The sequence below is a fragment of the Erythrolamprus reginae genome, chromosome 7 (genome assembly GCF_031021105.1).
Source record: "Erythrolamprus reginae isolate rEryReg1 chromosome 7, rEryReg1.hap1, whole genome shotgun sequence".
NCBI lineage: Eukaryota > Metazoa > Chordata > Lepidosauria > Squamata > Dipsadidae > Erythrolamprus > Erythrolamprus reginae.
The window spans coordinates 38,753,470-38,774,950 of record NC_091956.1 but is presented as its reverse complement, the minus strand read 5'-3'; the positions used below and the strand labels follow the sequence as shown (position 1 = coordinate 38,774,950).

Genomic DNA, 21,481 nt, shown 5'->3' with positions numbered 1-21,481 from the left:
CCTCTCTCCTCTTCCTCCTCCCCCTCCATGCAAGAACACCCTGTCCCCCTCCCTCCCAGGGGTGGAAGCTGTGTGCGGAGGGGATGATGGACTCTGGACACTTTGCTCTGCTTTGGTTTCAAAGTTGTGAAAAATCAACAAAGTACGGAGACAGCAAGGCAGTCCTGAAGAACAACGATCAGATAATCTTCCACAACAGCCAAACCCACACGCTGCTATTTATATCAGCAGCACTAATTACTGGAACCCCACCCAAACACAGGCGGCCTCTTATCTCCTGTAATATGTCCTCAATTGGTCTCTTCTATGCATAACTCTGCGCCTGGGTGGGTCTAAGACTTCCGTATCCGAATCGACCGAAGATAATGGAGATTGACTTCCTGGGCTGTGTGCCAAGCCCCCCTCTTCCAAGTCACTCCCACCTTCTTCTTCATCCGACTCTGACTCTGTCGGCAATAGAATAGGCCAATGACTTGTTGAAGTTTCCCCTGCATCCACCTCCACATTCCCTGGGGCATGAGCTGGGCCAGAGCCAACCACAACAATTGTGAAGAGTCATATTAAACCACCATCCAGCGAATTGGTGCCTCTTTCCCTGTGCGGGAGGGGCTTGAGCAGAAAGAGAAACTGGCAGGGATTCACCTTCCTCCATGCAGAGGACGGGGGGTTCGTGGCCTCAAAGCCTCGGGATCCCCAGCGGGGAAGAGCCCATTGAAGTTCGACTGCTCCCCTTTCCTTTTTCTCTTCCACCTCCTCCCCATTCCTTTTACTTCTCCCTCTCCCCCTTCCTTCTCCTCCTTCCCCTTTTTTCTATCCTGCCTTTATCCCCTCTTCCTCCTCCTCCTCTCTTTCCTTCTCTTCTTCCCTTCTTTCTATCCTGCCTTTCTCTCCGCTCTCCTCTTCCTCCTCCCCTTCCGCATGAGAACGCCCTGTCCCTCTCCCTCCCCGGGGTGGAAGCTGGGCGCGGAGGGGATGATGGACTATGATCCCTTTCAAACCTCTCCCTCCCCCTTTCATACCCAGGCAGGAGTTGTATGTGTGTGTGTGTGAGAGAGAGAGAGAGAGAGAGAGAGAGAGAGAGAGAGAGAAAAGGTATTTCTCATAGAAGAGAGCTTTTCGGCAGGAATCACATTGAGCCTCTTGCCACGAGGCGGGAGCGTGGTCCAGGCATTGCCTGGCAATCCTGGCTCTACCCTCAGCGGGGAGGGAGGGGGAGAGGGCGTTCTCACGTGGAGGGTGAGGAGGAAGAAGGGAAGGAAGGAAAAGGAAGGAGGAGGAAGAGGAGAGATTAGAGAAAGGCAGGATAAAAAGGGTAGAGGAAGGAAAGGAAGAGGAGGAAAGTAAGAGGGGGAAGCGGGAGGGAAAGAAGGGAAGGGAGGAAGAGGAAGGAGAGGAGGAGGAGGAAGAGGAGATAAAGGCAGGATAGAAAAAAAGGAATGAGGAGGAGAAGGAATGGGGAGATGGAGAAGAAGAAAAAGGAAAGGGGAGCAGCTGAAACTTCAGTGGGCTCTTCCCCGCTGCGGATTCTGAGGCTTCGGTGCCACGAACCCCCTCGCCTCCCCTCCGTGCAGGAAGGCGAATCCCCCATCTGTGTCCCTCTCTGCTCAAGCTCCTCCTGCACGCGGAAGGAGGCACCAATTTGGTGGATGGTGGTTTAATATGACTCTTCACGATGAGTTAAATGCAGCAATAAACTCCATCCTTCCAATGTTTTTTTTAACTGTCTATCTGCAATGCCAAAGGGTTTTTTCCCCTCCACCCAGCCTCTGTTCCCCTTTATCTCAAAGTCCAGAAGGAGAGGCCGCTTTTCTTTTTAGTCTTTTTGAAAGAAACACCCGGGATCTTCCAGATGGAAGAATTGAAATAAAGCTGCCAGGCGTTCTGTCAAATATCCCCTCGCCTTCTTTGAAGGAGGTGGAGGGGCAGACGGGAGGAAAGCTGGGAGAGCCCAGCAGAGAGGAGGCGGTGGCGTCATCTCCGTACCCAGGAGAGAAGACAGCAAGCCACCCTCAGAAGAAACGGCTGAGGCAAAGCTCTCGCCGGCGGACCCGGGCTGCGCAGGGGAGGTAGGTGGAGGCCGGCCACCCCACCTCACCAACCCATCTTGGCAGCGGCTCGAGCCCCCACCCCACCATCCTGGCAGCGGGGGCTCCCAGGCGGCCTTTTGGAGCAGGCAGGGCAGGCGCCGTTGGCCGAGGGTGTGTAGAGGGGGAGACGGGCAAGGCAACTGGGTGGGAAGGCAGCGGCTCTGGGCTCTCCTGCCTGTCCAGGAGCCAAAAGTTCCACCCTTCCCCACACGGGGCTTTGGCCCCCGCGGGTTTCTGGCAGGAGGGGGGGCAGGCAATGGATGGCCGGGCCTCCCACGGACATATTTTGGCAGGGAGATGGGGGTAATCCCCTCTTGCCCGCGCTTCCTTGGTCCGCTGCTTTTTCTTTTTTAAGCCTTAAAGTTTTGGATTTTCTTAAATCCTATGGGAAACATTGTTTCTTCTTATGAACTTTTCTACTTATGAACCTGGTCACGGAACAAATTAAGTTCGTAAGAAGAGGTACTACTGTATATGGAAGGTTGAATAATTGGCATACTAAAACTAGAGAGGAAATTAGATTTTAGGAGGAGCCCTACTCTACCACCTCTTTCTATATTCGACAATACAGTATCAACAATAAAGACTTTCAAATTTCTCAATTCTATAATCTCACAGGATTTGGAATACCCAACATCAGAGCCCCATTAAAAAGGCATAGCAAAGAATGTTCTTCCTGTGTCAACTCAAAACTCAGACTACTCCAGGAGCTGTTGATACAGTTCTACAAAGGAATTATTGAGTCTGTGATTTGTACCCTAACTCTGATTTGGTAAAACAAGCAAACGGGACAGGTGCGGACTTCAATGGATGGTAGGACTGCAGAAAAAACAATTACAAACAACCTCTCTTCCACTGAGGACCTGTATACTGCACGGGTCAGAAAGAGGGCTGAGAAAATTATCTACAGTGCACTCACATTCTGTACATAAACTGTTTCAATTCCTCCCCTCAGGATACCACTATAGGACATTGCATGCCAAATCAACTAGACCCAGATAGTCTTCCCTCATGCCATCACTCTGCCTAAACACCTGATTTCCGCAATACTGTCTTACATCTAAAGATATTTGCCCATGTAATATGGCTATAGTATTATCCTTCTCTTTTCTTTTTATTTATATATATATATATATATATATATATATATATATATATATATATATATATATATATATATATATATACACATATATATATATATATATACACATATATATATATATATATATACACACACACATATATATATATATAGTTTTTCTTTAAACAGACAAGACAGACAACATTTAACATTTAAAGGAGCTACCATTGTTCCGCTAGTCATAGAAGTCTAACTAATACAAAAATAAAATCTAACTGTAATCAGATCAATACAGAAATACAATTTATAATATTCTACATTCTTATTAAATTTACCTCTATATTTCCATTTTTATGTTATAATTCATATAATTCAAGTCCTCATATCTATACATTTTTTCAATTTATTTCTAAAATATCATTTTGATAGTATAATTAAACTAAAGTCAATTAATTAAACAAATAAAATTACATTTAAAATTTCTAAAAATACAAAAATATTCTGATTATACAATTTATAATCTACTTCGTTATATCTATTTTAACAATATAATAAAATAATTAAATTCACTTAATCAATCTAAAAACCTTATCCTTTTAAATTCTTAATATTCTACTATATATGTATTTAATTTAATAAGTTCAGATGTTTTAAAATGTACTCATATATATTTTTAAAACTGTTTTTTAATATTCCACCATTTGTACACTTTGTCCCAAATTTTGTAAAATTCTGTTTCCGTTTGATTATTTAAACGTCTTGTCATCATATCTAATTCTGCACATTCCATGATTTTTTTAAATACTTCTTCATCTTTTGGTATTTCCTTTTCTTTCCATTTTTGCGCAAATGTAATTCTTGCCACAACTAGAATGTGAACTATTAAATAATATATTTCTTTTTTATATTTAATATCTGAGATACCTAGTAGGAAGAATTCTGGAGTCTTTCTAATCTTCTCGTTCATTATTTCCTTTAGCTATTTTTCTACTTTATTCCAATAATTCTTGGCTTCAAGGCAAGTCCACCATGTATGAAAATATGTGGGAGAGATATTAGGAAACATTTTTGAAATCCTATATGGTGGGAGATGCCATCTATAGAACATCTTAATTTGATTTTCTTTAAAGAAAATTGATTTTATTATTTTCCAATTTTCCAAAAACCCATACCTTTTCCCATGTTTCCAGATTTATTTCTTTTCCAAAATTTTTGCACCAACTGATCATATTGTCTTTCAATATCCAACCTATCGTTCTATAGTTTATTAAATATTTATATACCTTTCCAATTAGTTTCCCTTGATTTTGAGTCAACAATTTACCCAATATATTATTTTCTTTTTTAAAATATAAGTTTTGATATCCTTTTGATATCTAGAGCTAATCTGTGCATACTGCCACCAATCCAAATCAATACCTATCTCTTGAAATTCTTGTTTAGTTCTTAATTTTAATTGGTTATCCAATAAATCCCTATATTTCCATATCTTTCCATCTTTTAAAAGGTTTGAGTGCGCAATGGCCCCAATTGGTGAAATCCATTCTGGCATTACTAAAAAAATGATTTTTCTTTATTTCATTCCAAACGTCTATCAGTGCTTTTCTGATAATATTACTTTTAAAATATGAGTGGGTTTTCGACTTTTCATACCATATAAAGGTGTGCCAGCCTAACATTAAATCATGGCCTTCTAGATTAAGTAATCTTTGGTTTTCAAGAGTTAACCATTCTTTTATCAATGTTAGGGCAGTAGCTTGATAATATAACTTCCAATTTGGGAGGCCTAAGCCTCCTCTTTCTTTACGGTCTTCTAATGAATTTTGTTTTATTCTTGGTTTCTTGCCTTGCCATATAATTTTTTTTGTAATACTATTTAATTCTGCAAAGTAATCCATATGTCTAAGTATTTAACCTTTTTTGTAACTGTCATATTTTTAAATTTTCTAAATATTTTCTCTGTGACTCTGTCATATTTTTTGTTAGTATCTTGTCTTTTCTTTATTTATTTTCAAGCCTGCAACTTTCCCGTATTCTTCTATTAAATTTATTAACCTTAAGATTGATGTTGAAGCATCTTCTATAATGAAAACTACATCATCAGTGAAAGCTTGTACTTTATAAATTTCTTTTTTGATCTTCAACCCTTTTATTTCCTTTCTGCTCTTATTTTTATCAATAAAACTTCTAATGTTAAGATAAATAATAGTGGTGATATTGGACAACCTTGTCTCACTCCTCTTTGTATTTCTAATTTTTCTGTTTGCTCACTATTTATTATAATTCTAGCTGATTGTTCAGAATATATAGCGTCTATTATATTGAAAAATTTGGTTCCTACCTCCATCTTATTCAATTGTATTTTCATAAAATTCCAGTCTACATTCTCAAATGCTTTTTTAGCGTCTAACAATATAAGTGACATTTGTTTATCTGGTGTTGTGATTCAGTCTGAGGCTCCTCAGGGAACGGCTGGAACTCTGCCGGCTCCATGCTCAGATGGGGAGGACGAGGAACAGGAGGAGGAGGAGGAACAGGCAGACGGGGAAGAGGAATGTCAGGACGAGGAGGAGGGAGAACAGCCTGAGACCCCCGGGGGGGAGCTCTCCCCAGCGAGTAGCCTGGAATCATTAGATGAGAATGCACAAGCCATCATAGATATGAGGCAGAGAAGGGCAGCACAACAAAGGGGACAATTAGCCAGGTATTTCCATCCCTAATAGGCAACAGCTGGGTTTGGGTGTGGTTCTCCTCAGAAAGGTTGAAAAGGCAGGCCCGCCCTTCCTGTATTGTGGAGAGTTATCTTTTGGGAGATCCTGTGACCTTGCTTCGATCCTTGGCGTCTCTGATTCTGGCTTGTGGCCTCGAAGGCTGAAAACTTGGGGGAGGCGTGGGTTTTATTATCTACAGTGGTGTGTGTGCCAGCAAGAAGCCTGTTGTATTGTCTGGCCGTCGTGACTCTTCTGTGAAGCTTCATAGCATTCCAGTTTGTAAGAACAGTTTTTGTTATCTGTGTTTGTTTTCAAAGATATAAAATGACTTTGCTTTTTATCAGCGTGTCTGGATACTCTTTTTAGTTGGTGTTGGCATCTGGGGGAACCCAGACAGAACATCTGGATATTGCTCATAATATTCTAATGTGTTTATTATTGTTCTTAAATTATTTTTGATTTGTCTTCCTGGTAAAAATCTATAGTCCTTAAATAATCAAAAATTAAGTCTTCCTTTATTTCTTCCTTCTCATATAATTTCCTGTAAAATTCTAATGCTATTTCCTTTCCCCCCCCCCTCTGTTCTATGTCTTATTACACCTTTGCTGTCTGTTAATTTTTCAATAATTTTATTTTCCCTCTCTTTCCTAAGTTTATATGCCAACCATCTTCCTGGTTTATTTGCGTGTTCAAAATATTCCTGTTTTGCTCTTTTTATTTTTTTCTAACATTGATTCTTGTTCTATCAACCTTAGTTTGTGTTTTAATACTTCTCTCTGATTTTTAATTTTATCATCATATTCATCTTTTTGCATTTCAGATTCTAATTTTTTCAGTTCTTCCTCTAATTCTTGATGTTGTATTTTCTTTTTTTTTTCTTTTTTCTTTTGCCATATAGGAAATTGTTAACCCACGTATATTGTTGTATCCCAAAGATTTTGTGGGGTAGTGTCATTATTTTAATTTATTTTTTAAAAAACCTCTAATTCTTTCTCTATCCATTTTTTATACTTGGGATCCTTTACTATATTTCTATTCATCGACCAGTTATTTATTTTTCTTTTACCCTTCCCATATATAACTAAGGGATTATGATCGGCCCAGCTATTAGTTTCAATCTCGACATCTCTAATCTTTTCCATTGTATGTGTTGGGGCCCAGGCCATATCAATCCTAGACCAGGTTTTATGCGGGTTGGAATAAAAAGTATATTGTTTATTATATGGGTGATATTCACGCCATATATCTTTTAATAATAATTCTGTGCGCATTTTCCAAAATGTCGCGGGTAAGATTACCTTTTTTTTCTTCTCTTTTTTTCCCTGTGTAGTCCATTTGGTTATCTGAGATTGCATTAAAATCTCCTATTATTATCATATTTTCTATTGATAATTCATTTATTTTGTCTTTTCTTTGGATTGTTCAAACCATTAACATTGACTGAAAAGATTTTCCGTTTTAATTTTCAACATGTCCTGCAGAGCTTTTTCTTGTTCTTTATTCATATTTTTAGTTATAATTTTGGTTTTTTGAATATTTATTTTTAGTCCTGCTATGTTACCAAATTTCTCTACCTCCTCCATTATATGTTTCCCTGAATCCAATGGATTTTCTAATATGAAGACTAAGTCATTTGCATATGCCTGCAGTTTAAATTCTTGATTTTTGGTTTTCAGCCCTCTTATTTTTGGGTTAGATCTAATCTGCTTTAACATAGTCTCTGTGGCAAAGATATACAATAAAGGAGATAGTGGACATCCTTGGTGGACCCCTTTTTCAATTTGGAATTTTTCAGTTATGTCCACATTAATTGAATTGTTTTTGATAAATGGTCTCATTGTAATAAATTTAGAGCCAAATTTCATTTGTTTTATTAATTCCGTCATAAATTCCCAATTTAGATTGTCAAATGCTTTTTGAGCGTCTAAAAAGATGAGAGCCATTTGTTTTTCAGAGTGATTTTCGTAAAATTATAAGACGTCCAATATTATCCTTATATTATTTCTGATGTATCTGCCAGGTAGGAAGCCGTTTTGACCAGAATGTATCTTGTTATTTAAAATTGATTTTAATCTGCTTGCCATGATGCTCATAAATATTTTGTAGTCTACATTCAGTAGAGATATGGGTCTGTAATTTTGAATTTTCTGTTTATCTGATTCGCTTTTTGGTATTAGACTCATGGTTGCTTTCATCCAGGAGTTGGGTATTAAACCTTTTTCTAACACCTCATTGTATAATACTAATAAGAGTTCTCCTAAATCAGCGATGAATTCTTTATAAAATTCGCAAGGAATGCCATCAGGACCTGGGGATTTATTATTTTTCAGATTCTTTATTATATCTTCGAGTTCTATCATCGTGATTTCTTTGTTTAGTGATTTTCTTTCACAGTCAGTTAATTCCCCCATCTCCGATTTTGTTATATATGCCTTTTGTTCATCTACTGATTTAATTTCTTTTTTATATAGTTCTTTATAATAATTAATGGCAATTTGTTTTTTCTCTTCTATCGTGGCATATTTGTCTCCTTTGTTATCCTCTAAGAATTGGATATATCATTCTTCTTTTTTAAGTTTATAGGCTAGCCATCTACCGGGTTTGTTTGCATTTTCAAAATGATCTTGCTTGGCCCTTTTTAATTTCCATATTAGTTCATCCTGTGTTATTAGATTGATTTGATGTCTAAGCTTATCTTTTTCCTCTTTTAATTCCTCATTTGATATGTCTTTTTGCAAATCTATTTCCAATTGTTTAATTTTTGTTTGATAATCTTTAATTGTTTGATTTTTAATTTTCTTTGGCCGAATGTGAAATTGTAATCCCCCTTATGTATGCTTTTAAAGTGTCCCATAGATTATGTGTGGAGGTTTCTTCATTCCAATTATCTTTAAGAAAAAAAATTAATTCCTTTTTTATGTGATCAATATAGTCTTTTTCTTTGAGTAGTAACTGGTTTAAGGACCATTTTAGAAAATCTTTTTTGGATTCTTTTATTTTGATTATAATTGGGTGGTGATCCGCCCATATATTGTGCCCGATCTCCACTTGTTCTATACAATTGTCCACACCCAAATCTCCTCAAGCCATGTCTATCCTAGACCACGATTTTTGGGGAATTGAAAAAAAGGTATATTCCATTTTTCCCGGGTGTCTTTCTCTCCATAAGTCTAATAAATTAAAAAATTTCAAAAAATTTGTTTGGTAAGATTTTCCTGTCCTGTGTTTTCCTCTTTACTGTTTTATAGTCCTTTTGTGTGTTATGAATTGCATTATAATCTATAATACAAATGTTTTTTCCTCCTAGTTGTGTTATTTGATCACTTATTTTTTGATAGAATTCTGATTGATTTGAATTTGGGGCATATATCACCATCAAGACTGCGGGTTTTTGCCCAATTTTAATTTTCAGATTAAGAATTCTTCCATCTGGATCTGCGTATATTAATTCAGGTTGTAATCTCTCTCTTACATAAATTGCTATTCCTCTTTTTTTTTTGTCTGCTAAAGCAGTAAACAGTTTTCCTAGTTTTTTGTTTGGAAGTAAGTTTCGATCTTGGTTTCTAATGTGAGTTTCCTGCAAGCAAATTATATCTGCTTCTTCTTTCTGAAGTTTATTCATCGTTTGTTTTCTTTTAATAATAGAGTTTAACCCGTTTATATTGACTGAAAATATTTTGAGAAGTTTCATTACGTTTTTTTAATATATATACAGTATATATATATATATATATATATATATATATATATATATATATATATATATTTCTTATTTTATTTCATTTTTCCCCTTTCCCCTTTTAAAACTGATTGTTTAACTCTTTATTTATTTATTCGTTGATGTTCCTTTTCCTTCTTATTGATATTTTCGTGTCTTCTTATTGTTTTTTTTGCTGCCGCTCTTGTTGTCACTCTGTCTTCTTTTTTTGGACTAAGGTCTTTCTCTCTTTCTACGCTTTGTTGCCTTTGTTCTCTTTCCTCCTTCAGAACCGGATGCATTTTCTCCTTCCAAGTATTGAAAAATGAAGTTGTCTGCCTTTTCAAATGAGTTTATCTTAAATTTTTTACCTTTCCAGGTTATCAACAGTCCCTCTGGAATTAGCCACCTGAATGGTATCTCTTTTCTCATCAATTTTGCTGTCAAAAAGTGAAATTCTCTACGCCTCTCTCTAATTCTTTTAGGTACCTGTTTTAGTATGGTTATCTCTTTATTGTTCCACATTATTTGCTCATTTCTAGTACTTCTGTAAATTGCATCTCTTGCTGGCCTTTTTGTAAAACGAATGTGTACCTCTCTTGGGACTCTGTTTTTCTTTGCATAGTTAGTCTGTATTCTAAAGACCTCATCTATATGATTCCTTACTTCATCTTCATCTAGTTGTAGGTTATCTGTTAGTATCTTCACCATTTTGGTAGGTAAGTCTTCTTCAGCTTGCTCAGGTACGTTTTGGAAGCGGAGATAATATGAAGATTTTTCCATCTCTAACACTGCAATGGCACCCTCCAGCTCCTTATTTGCCGCTTTCAATCTTCCTTCGGCATGTACAATATTATCGTCAGTTTTAATTATATTGGCTTCCACACTTCTGATTCTACGTTCATGATTGTTGATCGCATCTTGGACACCTTCCATTTTTTGCCTCTAGATCCTCTATCTTCCCTGCCATTTTGTCAAAGTTCTTGTTAGTTTCTTCTTGGTTTCTTATCATTGTTTCCTGAGTTATAGTTGATGATTCTTGGCTTCTCGCCATAAATTCTTGTATAAGGTCAAGTGAGGCCTGTATTGATTGAAGAGTTGGTAACTGAGTCTGTTTATCTGTAGAGGTCATCTTCGTGTTCAGCTTTGAACTTGAAACGTTTGGACTTCCTGCTGTAGTTGTTTTTTTTAATGATTTGGTGAAGGTTGTTGACATACTTGAAAGGACGTTCCACGTCTTTCTTTGTTATTGGATGTTTAATAGTATAAAATAGGTGGAATATCTACCTTAGGATTGTTTAAATCTCAGTTGGTAAAATATATGTTTTTCTGGGGGTTTTTAAAGTCACTTCTTTGGGTAGTAATTTCCTCTTGTCTACTGGCTACACAATATTCTCAACATTCTTTGTGATGTAATTGATCTTTAGTAAAATTGATGGGTTTTTTAAAATAAATAGTAAAATGTAAGCAATAAATATTATTTAAATAAATATTATCCACAAATAGGTATCTATAATTAAATATTATCTATAAAAGCAAATTACTATAAATCTAATAGAATTATTCCCATCAATTATCAATAATACTGGCAATATAAATCTCTCTTAAATAATCTTAATTAAAGTACCATTAAATAACAGATATATTACTTATACAATCCTTCTATGTTTATTTAGATGAGTTTATAAAATTAAATTGTGTAGACTATTTATATCTATACGTTTGCACCGTCCCTCAGTCTCCTCTCAGACCATTCCTTTTTTTAAAATTTCCTCATAATATGATGTCTATCACAAAATACCATAAAATTTAATAAAATTTACTAATTTACTAATAAGATTTACTAATTATGCAGGCTTATATTATCACCGTTAATTTCACAGGCTAATTCTTCAATTCATTCAATAATTCACTGTCTCACCTTGATTAAGCCACTACTCAGATTCAATCCTTATCATTTTTCAATTCATCAAATAGTTAAATTGTCCAATAAATAAATCAATTAAATAGTTCGAACGTTTATATAGGTTAATAAATCAATTCATCCATTTCTCCTTATCTTAAATGTAACTATAAATCAATAGCAATGAGTATTATCTTCTGGTCTAATAAATACTGCCATAAATGCTACAATTAAATAAGTAAGCTTATCAAATAAACTGGTAATGAAGGTTTACAATGAAGGTGATTTAAGATGCTTTAAGATTAATAGGCAAACAAGCTTAGTTCAGATTAGAAATATAAAAACATTAGATGAAAATTTCAACTTTCCACGTGGAGCTGATGTCTCTGTTCTTCCTGTTTCCTGCTTTTGGGTTTTCTCTCGTCGTCAAATCCCCCTGTTCCTTCAGCACGTCGCCCCGGCCTCGCCCCGCCCCCAGAAAAGATTTTCAAGTCATGTGACATCTTTATTTATAATATTTTTTCATTTCTTTCGGTTCGCGCAGTCTAGTATCTAACACCAATTCTTGTTGAACCTGTGGTTGTTTCTTTTTAACTTCTTGTGTTTCTTCCCTTTCCTTGCTGGTGGGCCCCCTTTCTTCTTCTTTACCCTTGAGTTCTATCTGAAGTTGATCAATCTTGTCCAACTCACTTTGTGCAAAGAAAGCTCTTGCTTGGTCCACACTCTCTATCTTAATTTTAATTGCTTGCCAGGTCAAGGTGAGGCCTTCCGGTACCAGCCATCGAAAGACAATGTTCTTTTTAATTAATACACTTGTGAGGAAGTATTATTCTCTTCTGCTTTCTCTTACCCTCTTAGGAACTTGTTTCAGAATCGTGATATCTTTCCCTTTGTGTTTCCAAGTCTGATTTCTTGCCTGTTTTAAGATATCATCTTTGATTATTCTTCTTGCAAACTTAATGTGTACAGTGATCCCCCGGTTATTGCGTCCCCAACCATTGCGAACAGGGTAATTTGCGAATTTTGAACCCGGAAGTCAAAATACCATCTATGCATGCGTGCCCTTTTTTCTATGGGCACGCATGCGTAGATGGCGCCGGGCAGATCAGCTGCTGGGCGGCTTCCCTGGGTCTTCCCCCTCTTGCTGGCGGGAGGGCGAAGCCCCCCCCAGCACCCGCTCGCCCGCCCTTCGCCCTTCGCCCGGCCACCCGCTCGCCCACCCCGCTCGCCCTTTGCCCTTCGCCCGGCCGGCTCCGATCGTTTTAAAGCAGGCGCGCCGTTCTCCGCTGACTTCTAAAGCGGGGAAGTTCGCTAGGAGTCAGCGGAGAACGGCGCGCGTTTTAAAGCAGGCGCGCGTTTTAAAGCAGGCGCGCGTTTTAAAGCAGGCACGCGTTTTAAAGCAGGCGCGCCGTTCTCCGCTGACTTCTAAAGCGGGGAAGTTCGCTAGGAGTCAGCTGAGAACGGCGCGCGTTTTAAAGCAGGCACGCATTTTAAAGCAGGCGCGCCGTTCTCCGCTGACTTCTAAAGCGGGGAAGTTCGCTAGGAGTCAGCGGAGCCGGCGCGCCTGCTTTAAAACGATCGGAGCCGGCCGGCTCCGATCGTTTTAAAGCAGGCGCACCGTTCTCCGCTGACTCCTAGCGAACTTCCCCGCTTTAGAAGTCAGCGGAGAACGGCGCGTCTGCTTTAAAACGATTGGAGCTTTCCAATGAGTCCCGAAGACAAACGTCAAACTTCCGCGTTTGTCTTCGGGACTCATTGGAAAGCCGCGCCGGTGTTTTAAAACGTTGCCGCCGACATGGGGGGCTTGCTAGCACCCCCCCAAACCCGGGTTGGGGGTTTGGGGGGTGCTAGCGAGCCCCCCATGTCGGCGGCGACGTTTTAAAACACCCGCGCCGCCCCCAATCTTCGGCTCCTCACTAGCGCTGCGGAAGTTAAAAACACCATCTGCACATGCGCAGATGGTGTTTTTATTTCCGCAGCGCTACTTCGCGAAAACCTGCTCGTTGCGGGGGGTCCTGGAACGGAACCCTCGCAACGAGCGGGGGATCACTGTACTTCTCTTGGTAAGTTGTGCCTTCTTACATATCCTGTTTGGACTCTGTAAACCTCATCTATTTCTCTTATCAGATCTCCTGGGTCAGCTTGTAAGATTTCACCTATTATTTCTGCCATTTTTGCAGATAAATCTTCATCTCTTTCTTCCTCTATATTTTGGAATCTCAAGCCATGTGATGCGGATTGGAGTTCAAGATAGGTTATTGCTTCATCAAAGCTTCTGCAGGCTGCATAATTATGTTCTTCATATTCTTCTACCTTCTGTCCCATGTCTTGGACTTTTTCTTCTGTTGCTTTTATTCTTTTTTCATTTTCTTGTAAATTTTGTTGTATTACTTTCATATTTCCACCCATTTATCTAGGTCCCCAGCAATTGGGTTTCAGGCCCGGTTACAGCACGGAAACTGCTTTGGTCGCGTTGATGGATGATCTCTGGTGGGCCCGGGACAGGGGTTTATGCTCTGTCCTGGTGCTTCTTGACCTCTCAGCGGCTTTCGATACCATCGACCATGGTATCCTTTTGCGCCGGCTGGAGGGGTTGGGAGTGGGAGGCACTGTTCTTCAGTGGTTCTCCTCCTACCTCTCTGGTCGGTCGCAGTCGGTGTTAGTGGGGGGCCAGAGGTCGACCTTGAGGTCTCTCCCTTGTGGGGTGCCTCAGGGGTCAGTCCTCTCTCCTCTGCTATTCAATATCTACATGAAACCGCTGGGTGAGATCATCCAAGGGCATGGGGTGAGGTATCATCAGTACGCTGATGACACCCAACTTTACATCTCCACCCCATGTCCAATCAACGAAGCAGTGGAAGTGATGTGCTGGTGTCTGGAGGCTGTTGGGGCCTGGATGGGTGCCAACAGACTCAAACTCAACCCTGATAAGACGGAGTGGCTGTGGGTTTTGCCTTCCAAGGACAATTCCACCTGTCCATCCACCACCCTGGGGGGGATTATTGACCCCCTCGGAGAGGGTCCGCAACTTGGGCATCCTCCTCGATCCACAGCTCACATTAGAGAACCATCTTTCAGCTGTGGCGAGGGAGGCGTTTGCCCAGGTTCGCCTGGTGCACCAGTTGCGGCCCTATTTGGACAGGGACTCACTGCTCACAGTCACTCATGCCCTCATCACCTCGAGGTTTGATTACTGTAATGCTCTCTACATGGGGCTACCTTTGAAAAGTGTTCGGAAACTTCAGATCGTGCAGAATGCAGCTGCGAGAGCAGTCATGGGCTTCCCTAGGTATGCCCATATTATTCCAACACTCCACAGTCTGCATTGGTTGCCGATCAATTTCCGGTCACAATTCAAAGTGTTGGTTATGACCTTTAAAACCCTTCATGGCATTGGACCAGAATATCTCCGAGACCGCCTCCTGCCGCACGAATCCCAGCGATCGATTAGATCCCACAGAGTGGGTCTTCTCTGGGTCCCATCAACTAAACAATGTCGGTTGGCAGGCCCCAGGGGAAGAGCCTTCTCTGTGGCGGCCCTGACTCTCTGGAACCAGCTCCCCCCAGAGATTAGAACTGCCCCTACCCTCCTTGCCTTTCGTAAACTCCTTAAAACCCACCTTTGTCATCAGGCATGGGGGAACTGAAATATCTCCCCTGGGCCTATACAATTTATGTATAGTATGCTTGTGTGTATGTCTCTTTAATAATGGGTTTTTAAAAATATTTTAAATTGTAAATTTATTAGATTTGTTATAAACTGTTTTTTATTGTTTTGTGAGCCGCCCTGAGTCTACGGAGAGGGGCGGCATACAAATCTAATAAACATAAACATAAACATTTCACTCATGCTCCCTTTGACTTCGCCAATTTCAGTTTTAAGTTCACTGATCTCTTTCTTAATCTCTGTTTTCAGAGTGCCCATCTCATTTTTCATCTCTTGTTTCATTTCTTCAAAATATTTTTTCACTTCCTCTTTATTTGTTTCTACTTGGGTTTTTGTCTGGGTTTGCGTTTTCTGCATGAAATCTTGAATACCTGCTAGTGTGTCTTGAATGGAGATTTAATTCTGCAGGTGGCTTTTCTTTCTCTTTCTCTTTTTCTTTGGCTAACATTGTTGTTATTGTCCTTTGTTGTAGTGGAGATGATGTTGGAGATACTTTAGGTGTGGGACGCGGTTCTCCATGGTACAGCCGCGGGGCTTTCCCTACCCTCCGGGGCAGTGGCGATCTGCCCCGAGGGATCTGGGAGACTCCCTGTTCTGTGTCGAGCACTCCGGGCTCCGATGGAGCACAAATATGTGCCCTGTAGCAGGGAAAAGGTGTAGCGAAGACGGAGCGATGTCTTCGCCCACCCGGCGAAGTCGAGCGTCACCTATCCTTATCTTTTCTACCTTCCCATACTGGTATTGTGTTTATATTGCTTTGTTGTTTGTATGTACACTAAAAACTTAAGCACCAGAGACAAATTCCATGTGTGTAATTGCACTTGGCTTATAAAATATTCTCTCCTCTTTCCTTTCTATTATTTCTATTTTTATATTTCCAGCAATTGAAGAGGGAGTGAAAATGTCAAGATAGTGGCCATAGCCATGCAAATTAAGTTCCATCTCTTTTTTATGTATTGTAAAAAGATTAAAAAAATGTCTTCAATCACATGGTTGGGAATCAGTGTCAATTTTTCTAACCTCTATGAATATCCCTACCAGCAATTCTAGTTTTGGTCAAATAAAGACCAACGTAAGTCAATAAATCAGAATTCAGCAAGTGTTTGCAATATCTCTAGTTTTGCATTTGAGGATGCCACTATCAAAATACAGTTTAAAGAATAATAATGAATTATGTCAGGTATAATTTATACTCTACTTCCCTTCTCTCCCACATTCCCTGTATGGGATAGATACTCCCCCTTCCCCTACCAGACTATGTCCAAATTCTTTAAAAGAATATGCTAAATCAAAGCTAACTTAAGCAGTTAAAGATAACCATCCAAAGCAATACTTTCCTTTCAATGGAAGCAAAGATGAAAGTTAAATTGCTCCTTAGAAATCAAATCCTTTTAAATGGGGAATGCCTTCCCATGTGGTGTGGTGGGAGTTTTTTTCTCAATACCTCTAGGGCAGTATATTTCAAAGTTGGCAACTTCAAGATGTCTGGACTTCATTTCCCAAAATATCACAGCCAGCACACTTTTAAATCTGCATATCTTGCTAAGTTAGAAAAACATTTCTCTATAGCTTCATCACAACTATCAAGTTATCTAAAATGCTTTTCAGGAATATAAATTCTTATCCATACCCTGTAGTCTCCGAGTTGATTTTGTAATTCTGCCTGATGACCATCTTCTACCTCTTTGCCTTGATGTTTCTCCAACAGAGGCAAGAATTGCCGGAGGGTAGAGGTACAGTATCTATTCCAACGTGTCAAGTGGTTTGGCCGCCATTCCATGATTTTTTCTTTTAATATCTTCTCAAGCCTGTATTTATAATTTTTTTGAAAATGTTAAATCTGCATTTGAAATTCTGAGGGTTTTCTGCAACTGTTTTTGATGTAGAACATCAAGAATGAGTTAGCCAGAATCATTTTCAATTGGAGTGGCATATTTGTCTCTGTAGACCAAATAGTAAACTATAGAAATGTGATTTCTAGCTTCTCTGTATAAAATGTTTGATTTCTGAAAATATGCTGGAAATGCTAGAGTTTAGATGCCTACATTTTTGAAATGTAACATAAACCTCACACCAGAAATTGTCACTTTACTTAGGGAACTAGATAAGAACAGGATTCAACATCTGTCTTATCTGACTTACAACATGTTAGCAATAGCACTTTTTAACAGAGCCAGCAAATGTTAAATGATCTGTTAGAAAGTCAAAAATCTAAATTTGGACATTTTTTCCTTTTAAAAATCTGTAGTAAAACTGATACTATTGTGATCTAAAAAACATGTTTCATGTACACACTTATGCCCATAGAATATGCAAGCTATATATGTACCAAATGTAAACAAATCAAGTTACTAGAAGAAAAAGTAAAGGGTATAAAAGAAACTACCATATTTTTCAGAGTATAAAATGCACCTTTTTTCTCCCTAAAAGAGGCTTAAAATTTGGGTGCGTCTTATACTTGAAATGTAGCCTTTTCAAAGCTTTTTCCCCCAGCCCTGACTAAATGTTAACAATCTTCCTGGTTTCCTATTCCCTCCGAAGGAGGTTTTTTTCCTGCCCTAAGTCTTTGTAAGCTTGCTTTCATACCTACTCCCTATGTAAAAAAGCTTTTTCAGCTGTGTTGTGGTTAGCTCTGGCCCAGCTCCTGCCCCAAGGAATGTGCAGATGGATGTGGGGGAAACATCCACATGCCGCAGGCCTGTTTTGCTCTCGATGGAATCTGCCGACGAAGCCTCCTCTGACCAAGGAAGCATGAGTGACAAGGAAGAGGGGAGTTTGGCAGACAGCCCAGGAGGAGATCAATCATCTGTATCATCCCTGGATTCTGAACAAGAATTCATGACACATCCACGCATGCGTAGAGTGATGCATAGGAGACAACAACTGAAAGATTATTACAAGAGAAAATGAGGCCACCTGTGGTTGGGTGGGGCTGCTGTAATTAGTGCTACAGATAAAAGTGCATTTTGGTGTTTTAGCCTCATGGCAGTTTATCTGATTCATGGTTTCGTCGAGATCGTGGTTTTTGTGCTGTTCAAGATTGTGCAGGGACTCTCAGGACTTTAGAATTGGACTCAATTTCCCAGTTATTGGGTGAGCAATTTGATTGCATTTAACCTGTGCCTTGTGTGTACCAGAAAATCCCCTTGACATTTAAAAAGGGAGCTTCCTGTTTTTCTGTTTATAAAAACTTTTGGGTTTTCCTTTTATCGTGTGGTGCATGTCTTCCTGGACTAATTACCCTGTAATTACGAGCGGTTGAAACACGCCGGCAGAACAAGCTGTAACCAGGGGATAAAATAATGTGCTGAAGCTGAATAGACTAAGGACTCTAGCCAGATGAATACCTGGTGGGTAGATTTCCCCCCTTATTTTCCTCTCCCAAACTAAAACTAAAACGTGTCTTATACTCCGTTGCATCTTATACTCCAAAAAATATGGTATCTGCTCTGAAACTCAACCTACAAAACGAGAAACCTCAACCCTTGCATAAATATGCCCAAATTTAACATAATAATGATCAAACAATTTCTAAAAGAATTGATCCCTTAGAGGAAGAAAACAGATGGAAACATGTCACTCATAGAAAAAAACAAAAAGCTAGTACAAAAGCCATCCGACTCAACCCACTATGATGCAGCCCCACTGATGCTAGGCAATCAATTTTATGGACTCTCCCTAGAAAGAAACATGTAATGTCCCTAAAAAAATAGCACTATCAAATGCTTCTAAATACCCCAAACCTTCCTAAGGAAAAAAGGAGAGTGTTGGTGATAGGAGATTCAACTCTCAAGGGAACAGAACCAGCTGTCTGCAGACCAGACAGTCACTCCAGAGTGGTATGTTGTCTCCTGGGAGCCAAAATCAAAGATGTGGCTGAGAACCTAACCAAAATAAGAAAACCCACAGATTACTAACCTTTTCTACTACTATGTGTAGGGACAAATACAGTGCATTTTAGCCAATTTGTACCTATTTAGGAGAACCATTTATTAATTTTCTAAGCAATTCGGAGAACCAGTTGTTAGAAGAAATGTTTTGATTTTTTTCCCTGCACTTTACAGGACTAATCTTGTAAGGCAGTCAGAAATTCCAGTTTCCAAAAAGGCCAATTGCCCCTTCAAAAAGCACCTTTTGTTCTGGATCTGGGCTGGGATCAGGGTGACTGTTCCAATAGTAAGAGCTTTACAGGCTGGTAATTTTTAAAATAACATTTATTTTTCGTTCCGCATTGGATCTCATTATTACAGCTCCAGCACGGGAACATGCATTTCAACTCTTACAGACTAAATTACAAAGTTGTCATTCTTTTAAATAACAAGTTGTCTACTACAAAACATATTCTTATCTCTGAGTCAGGTTCACGCTGTTAAAAAGCAGTTTATAATGCAATTTAAACATTCACTTATTCAGAGAGACAACATAAAACACCATCTTTGTTTTCTAGCACTTTGAAGAAAGTGTTCATCTCTTCCATTGAATTCCGGAAGTGATGTAATTAATTAATTAATTTACACACTCTGAATAGCATATTAAAACCTCTTCCCCCCAATTTCGTCCTTTCTTTTCTGCAACCGTCTGAACTTTGGATTTAACCAAGGGCTGTCTTCTATACTCCCATTATCAGAAGAAACATGACTCTGCATGCTTTCGTTGGACAGCTGTTCTGTTTCACTTTCCTCACTAGCTTCTCCCATATCTCTTAAATCAGGGTAATTGACAGCTTCTACATCATCTTCGTCTTCTGAATCTGACATTTCTAAAGGCTGACAAGGAACACACACAACACCTTTGGTGTTTTTACATTGCTTTGGAGTGGCCATTGCTCACTGATAGCAAGATTAAAAAATAGGAAGTATGGATCCTCCAAATTTGTTTTAGTTTTGTCACATGATAAGACTTAGTAAGAATGGCACCAGGCTTGAAGTTTATATATCTGTGGCATGTACTAATTTTATGGTGATCATGACAGGCTTGGGAGGCTTGAAACTGGGTCCCATATATAATTTGTTAATTTGTCTCTTTAGCTTTGTAGTCCAAATATGCCCATCCACTTTCTGGAGAGCTTAAATGACCTCTCTACTAAAGGGTTTCTTTATGAGCAAGAGTGGGCTGCTGCTGCTGTACTTTTTGGAGTATAAGGCACACTCCCCACAAAGTGGATGAAAATTGAAGTGCTTGCACCAAATGTTGCTGTGGCATCACCCACTGGTCCCCAGCCTTTGGCCATTTTCAGCCTCCACAAATCACATTTTTGGCCTTCACACAGCCCATTTTAGACCTGTTCAGGCTATGGGGATTATCAAAGCCCATCGCTGCCCTCACGCATCACATTTTTGGCTTCCACGCATCACATTTTTGGCCACCGTTCTTTCCATTTTAGACCCATTCCAGAATGCAGGGATTCCCATAGGATATTGCCCCCATTTGCTGTTTCTATGCATTGCATTTTTGGTCATTGTGCATCACATTTTCTGCCTTGACATGTCCCATTTTTTACCTTCATACATCACATTTTGGCTGGTTTCAGGTGGCAAGGATTGCTGCTGCCGTCAATCCCCACTCCTGAAACAGCCAAAAATGGGGTGGTGCAGAGGTCAAAAATGCAATGCACATAGTCCAAAAATGATGCACAGAAGCTGTGGTGTTCCCCTCAGCCTTGAACAATATTTTGGGAGGCCAATCCAATTGCCAATCAGCTGTTCATGATAAATCAGGTTGTGATAATGTGCTGAAGCTGACCAGGATGTTTGGTGTTTTTTGCAAGGATGCTAGCCAGATGAATACCAGTGGATGACAGTAGGCAGAAGCAGAATTTTTTTTCCTATCTCAAAAAGGTAGGTGCAACTTATATTCTGGGTCATCTTAAACTTTAAAAAATACAATAGTTATCATTGCATCTTAAGTATTTTAATCCCTTACGGTGCTGGTACCCTGCCTGATTTGTAACAGGTATTTCTAACCTAATGATTAGCGAACACTGGAAAAAAACTGGATAAATTGCTGGACATTTGCTTGGGTTTTGAACAGAGATTTATTAAAGTAGAAAGTACAATGGATGAGTTGGCTTCAGAAGTAAAGCAAATTAAAAAGGAGGAGGAATCCTCTGCTGGAAAGATACTGAAAGTTGAAAAACAAGTGACGAATTACGATGGAAAAATAAAACAAATGAATGATAGAATTGCTAATTTGGAGGACCGACAGAGAAGGAGGAATTTGCATTTACGTGGGTTCAGAATGGATTCTGCCTCTGATTCAAAGTTAACAGAAGCTGTCTGTGCTTGGTTAAATAAACAGACAGGCGTACATGTCAGCTTGGAAGAATTATTGCG

General features: G+C 39.3%; 2 protein-coding genes across 7 annotated transcripts in view; both read right to left on the bottom strand.

Annotated features, from left to right (window-relative positions):
• Window positions 1-21,481, bottom strand: part of CC2D2A (coiled-coil and C2 domain containing 2A) — a 445,922-nt gene that overhangs the window by 7,775 nt on the left and 416,666 nt on the right. For all 6 annotated transcript variants that reach the window (XM_070757359.1, XM_070757362.1, XM_070757363.1 and 3 more), the window contains one exon: window positions 16,780-16,957. In XM_070757359.1, coding sequence (XP_070613460.1) covers window positions 16,780-16,957 — 178 coding nt within the window. The remainder of the gene's footprint in view (window positions 1-16,779; window positions 16,958-21,481) is intronic.
• LOC139170328 (uncharacterized) overlaps window positions 1-21,481 on the bottom strand; it is a 355,966-nt gene that overhangs the window by 273,442 nt on the left and 61,043 nt on the right. The gene's annotated exons all lie outside the window — the stretch shown is intronic.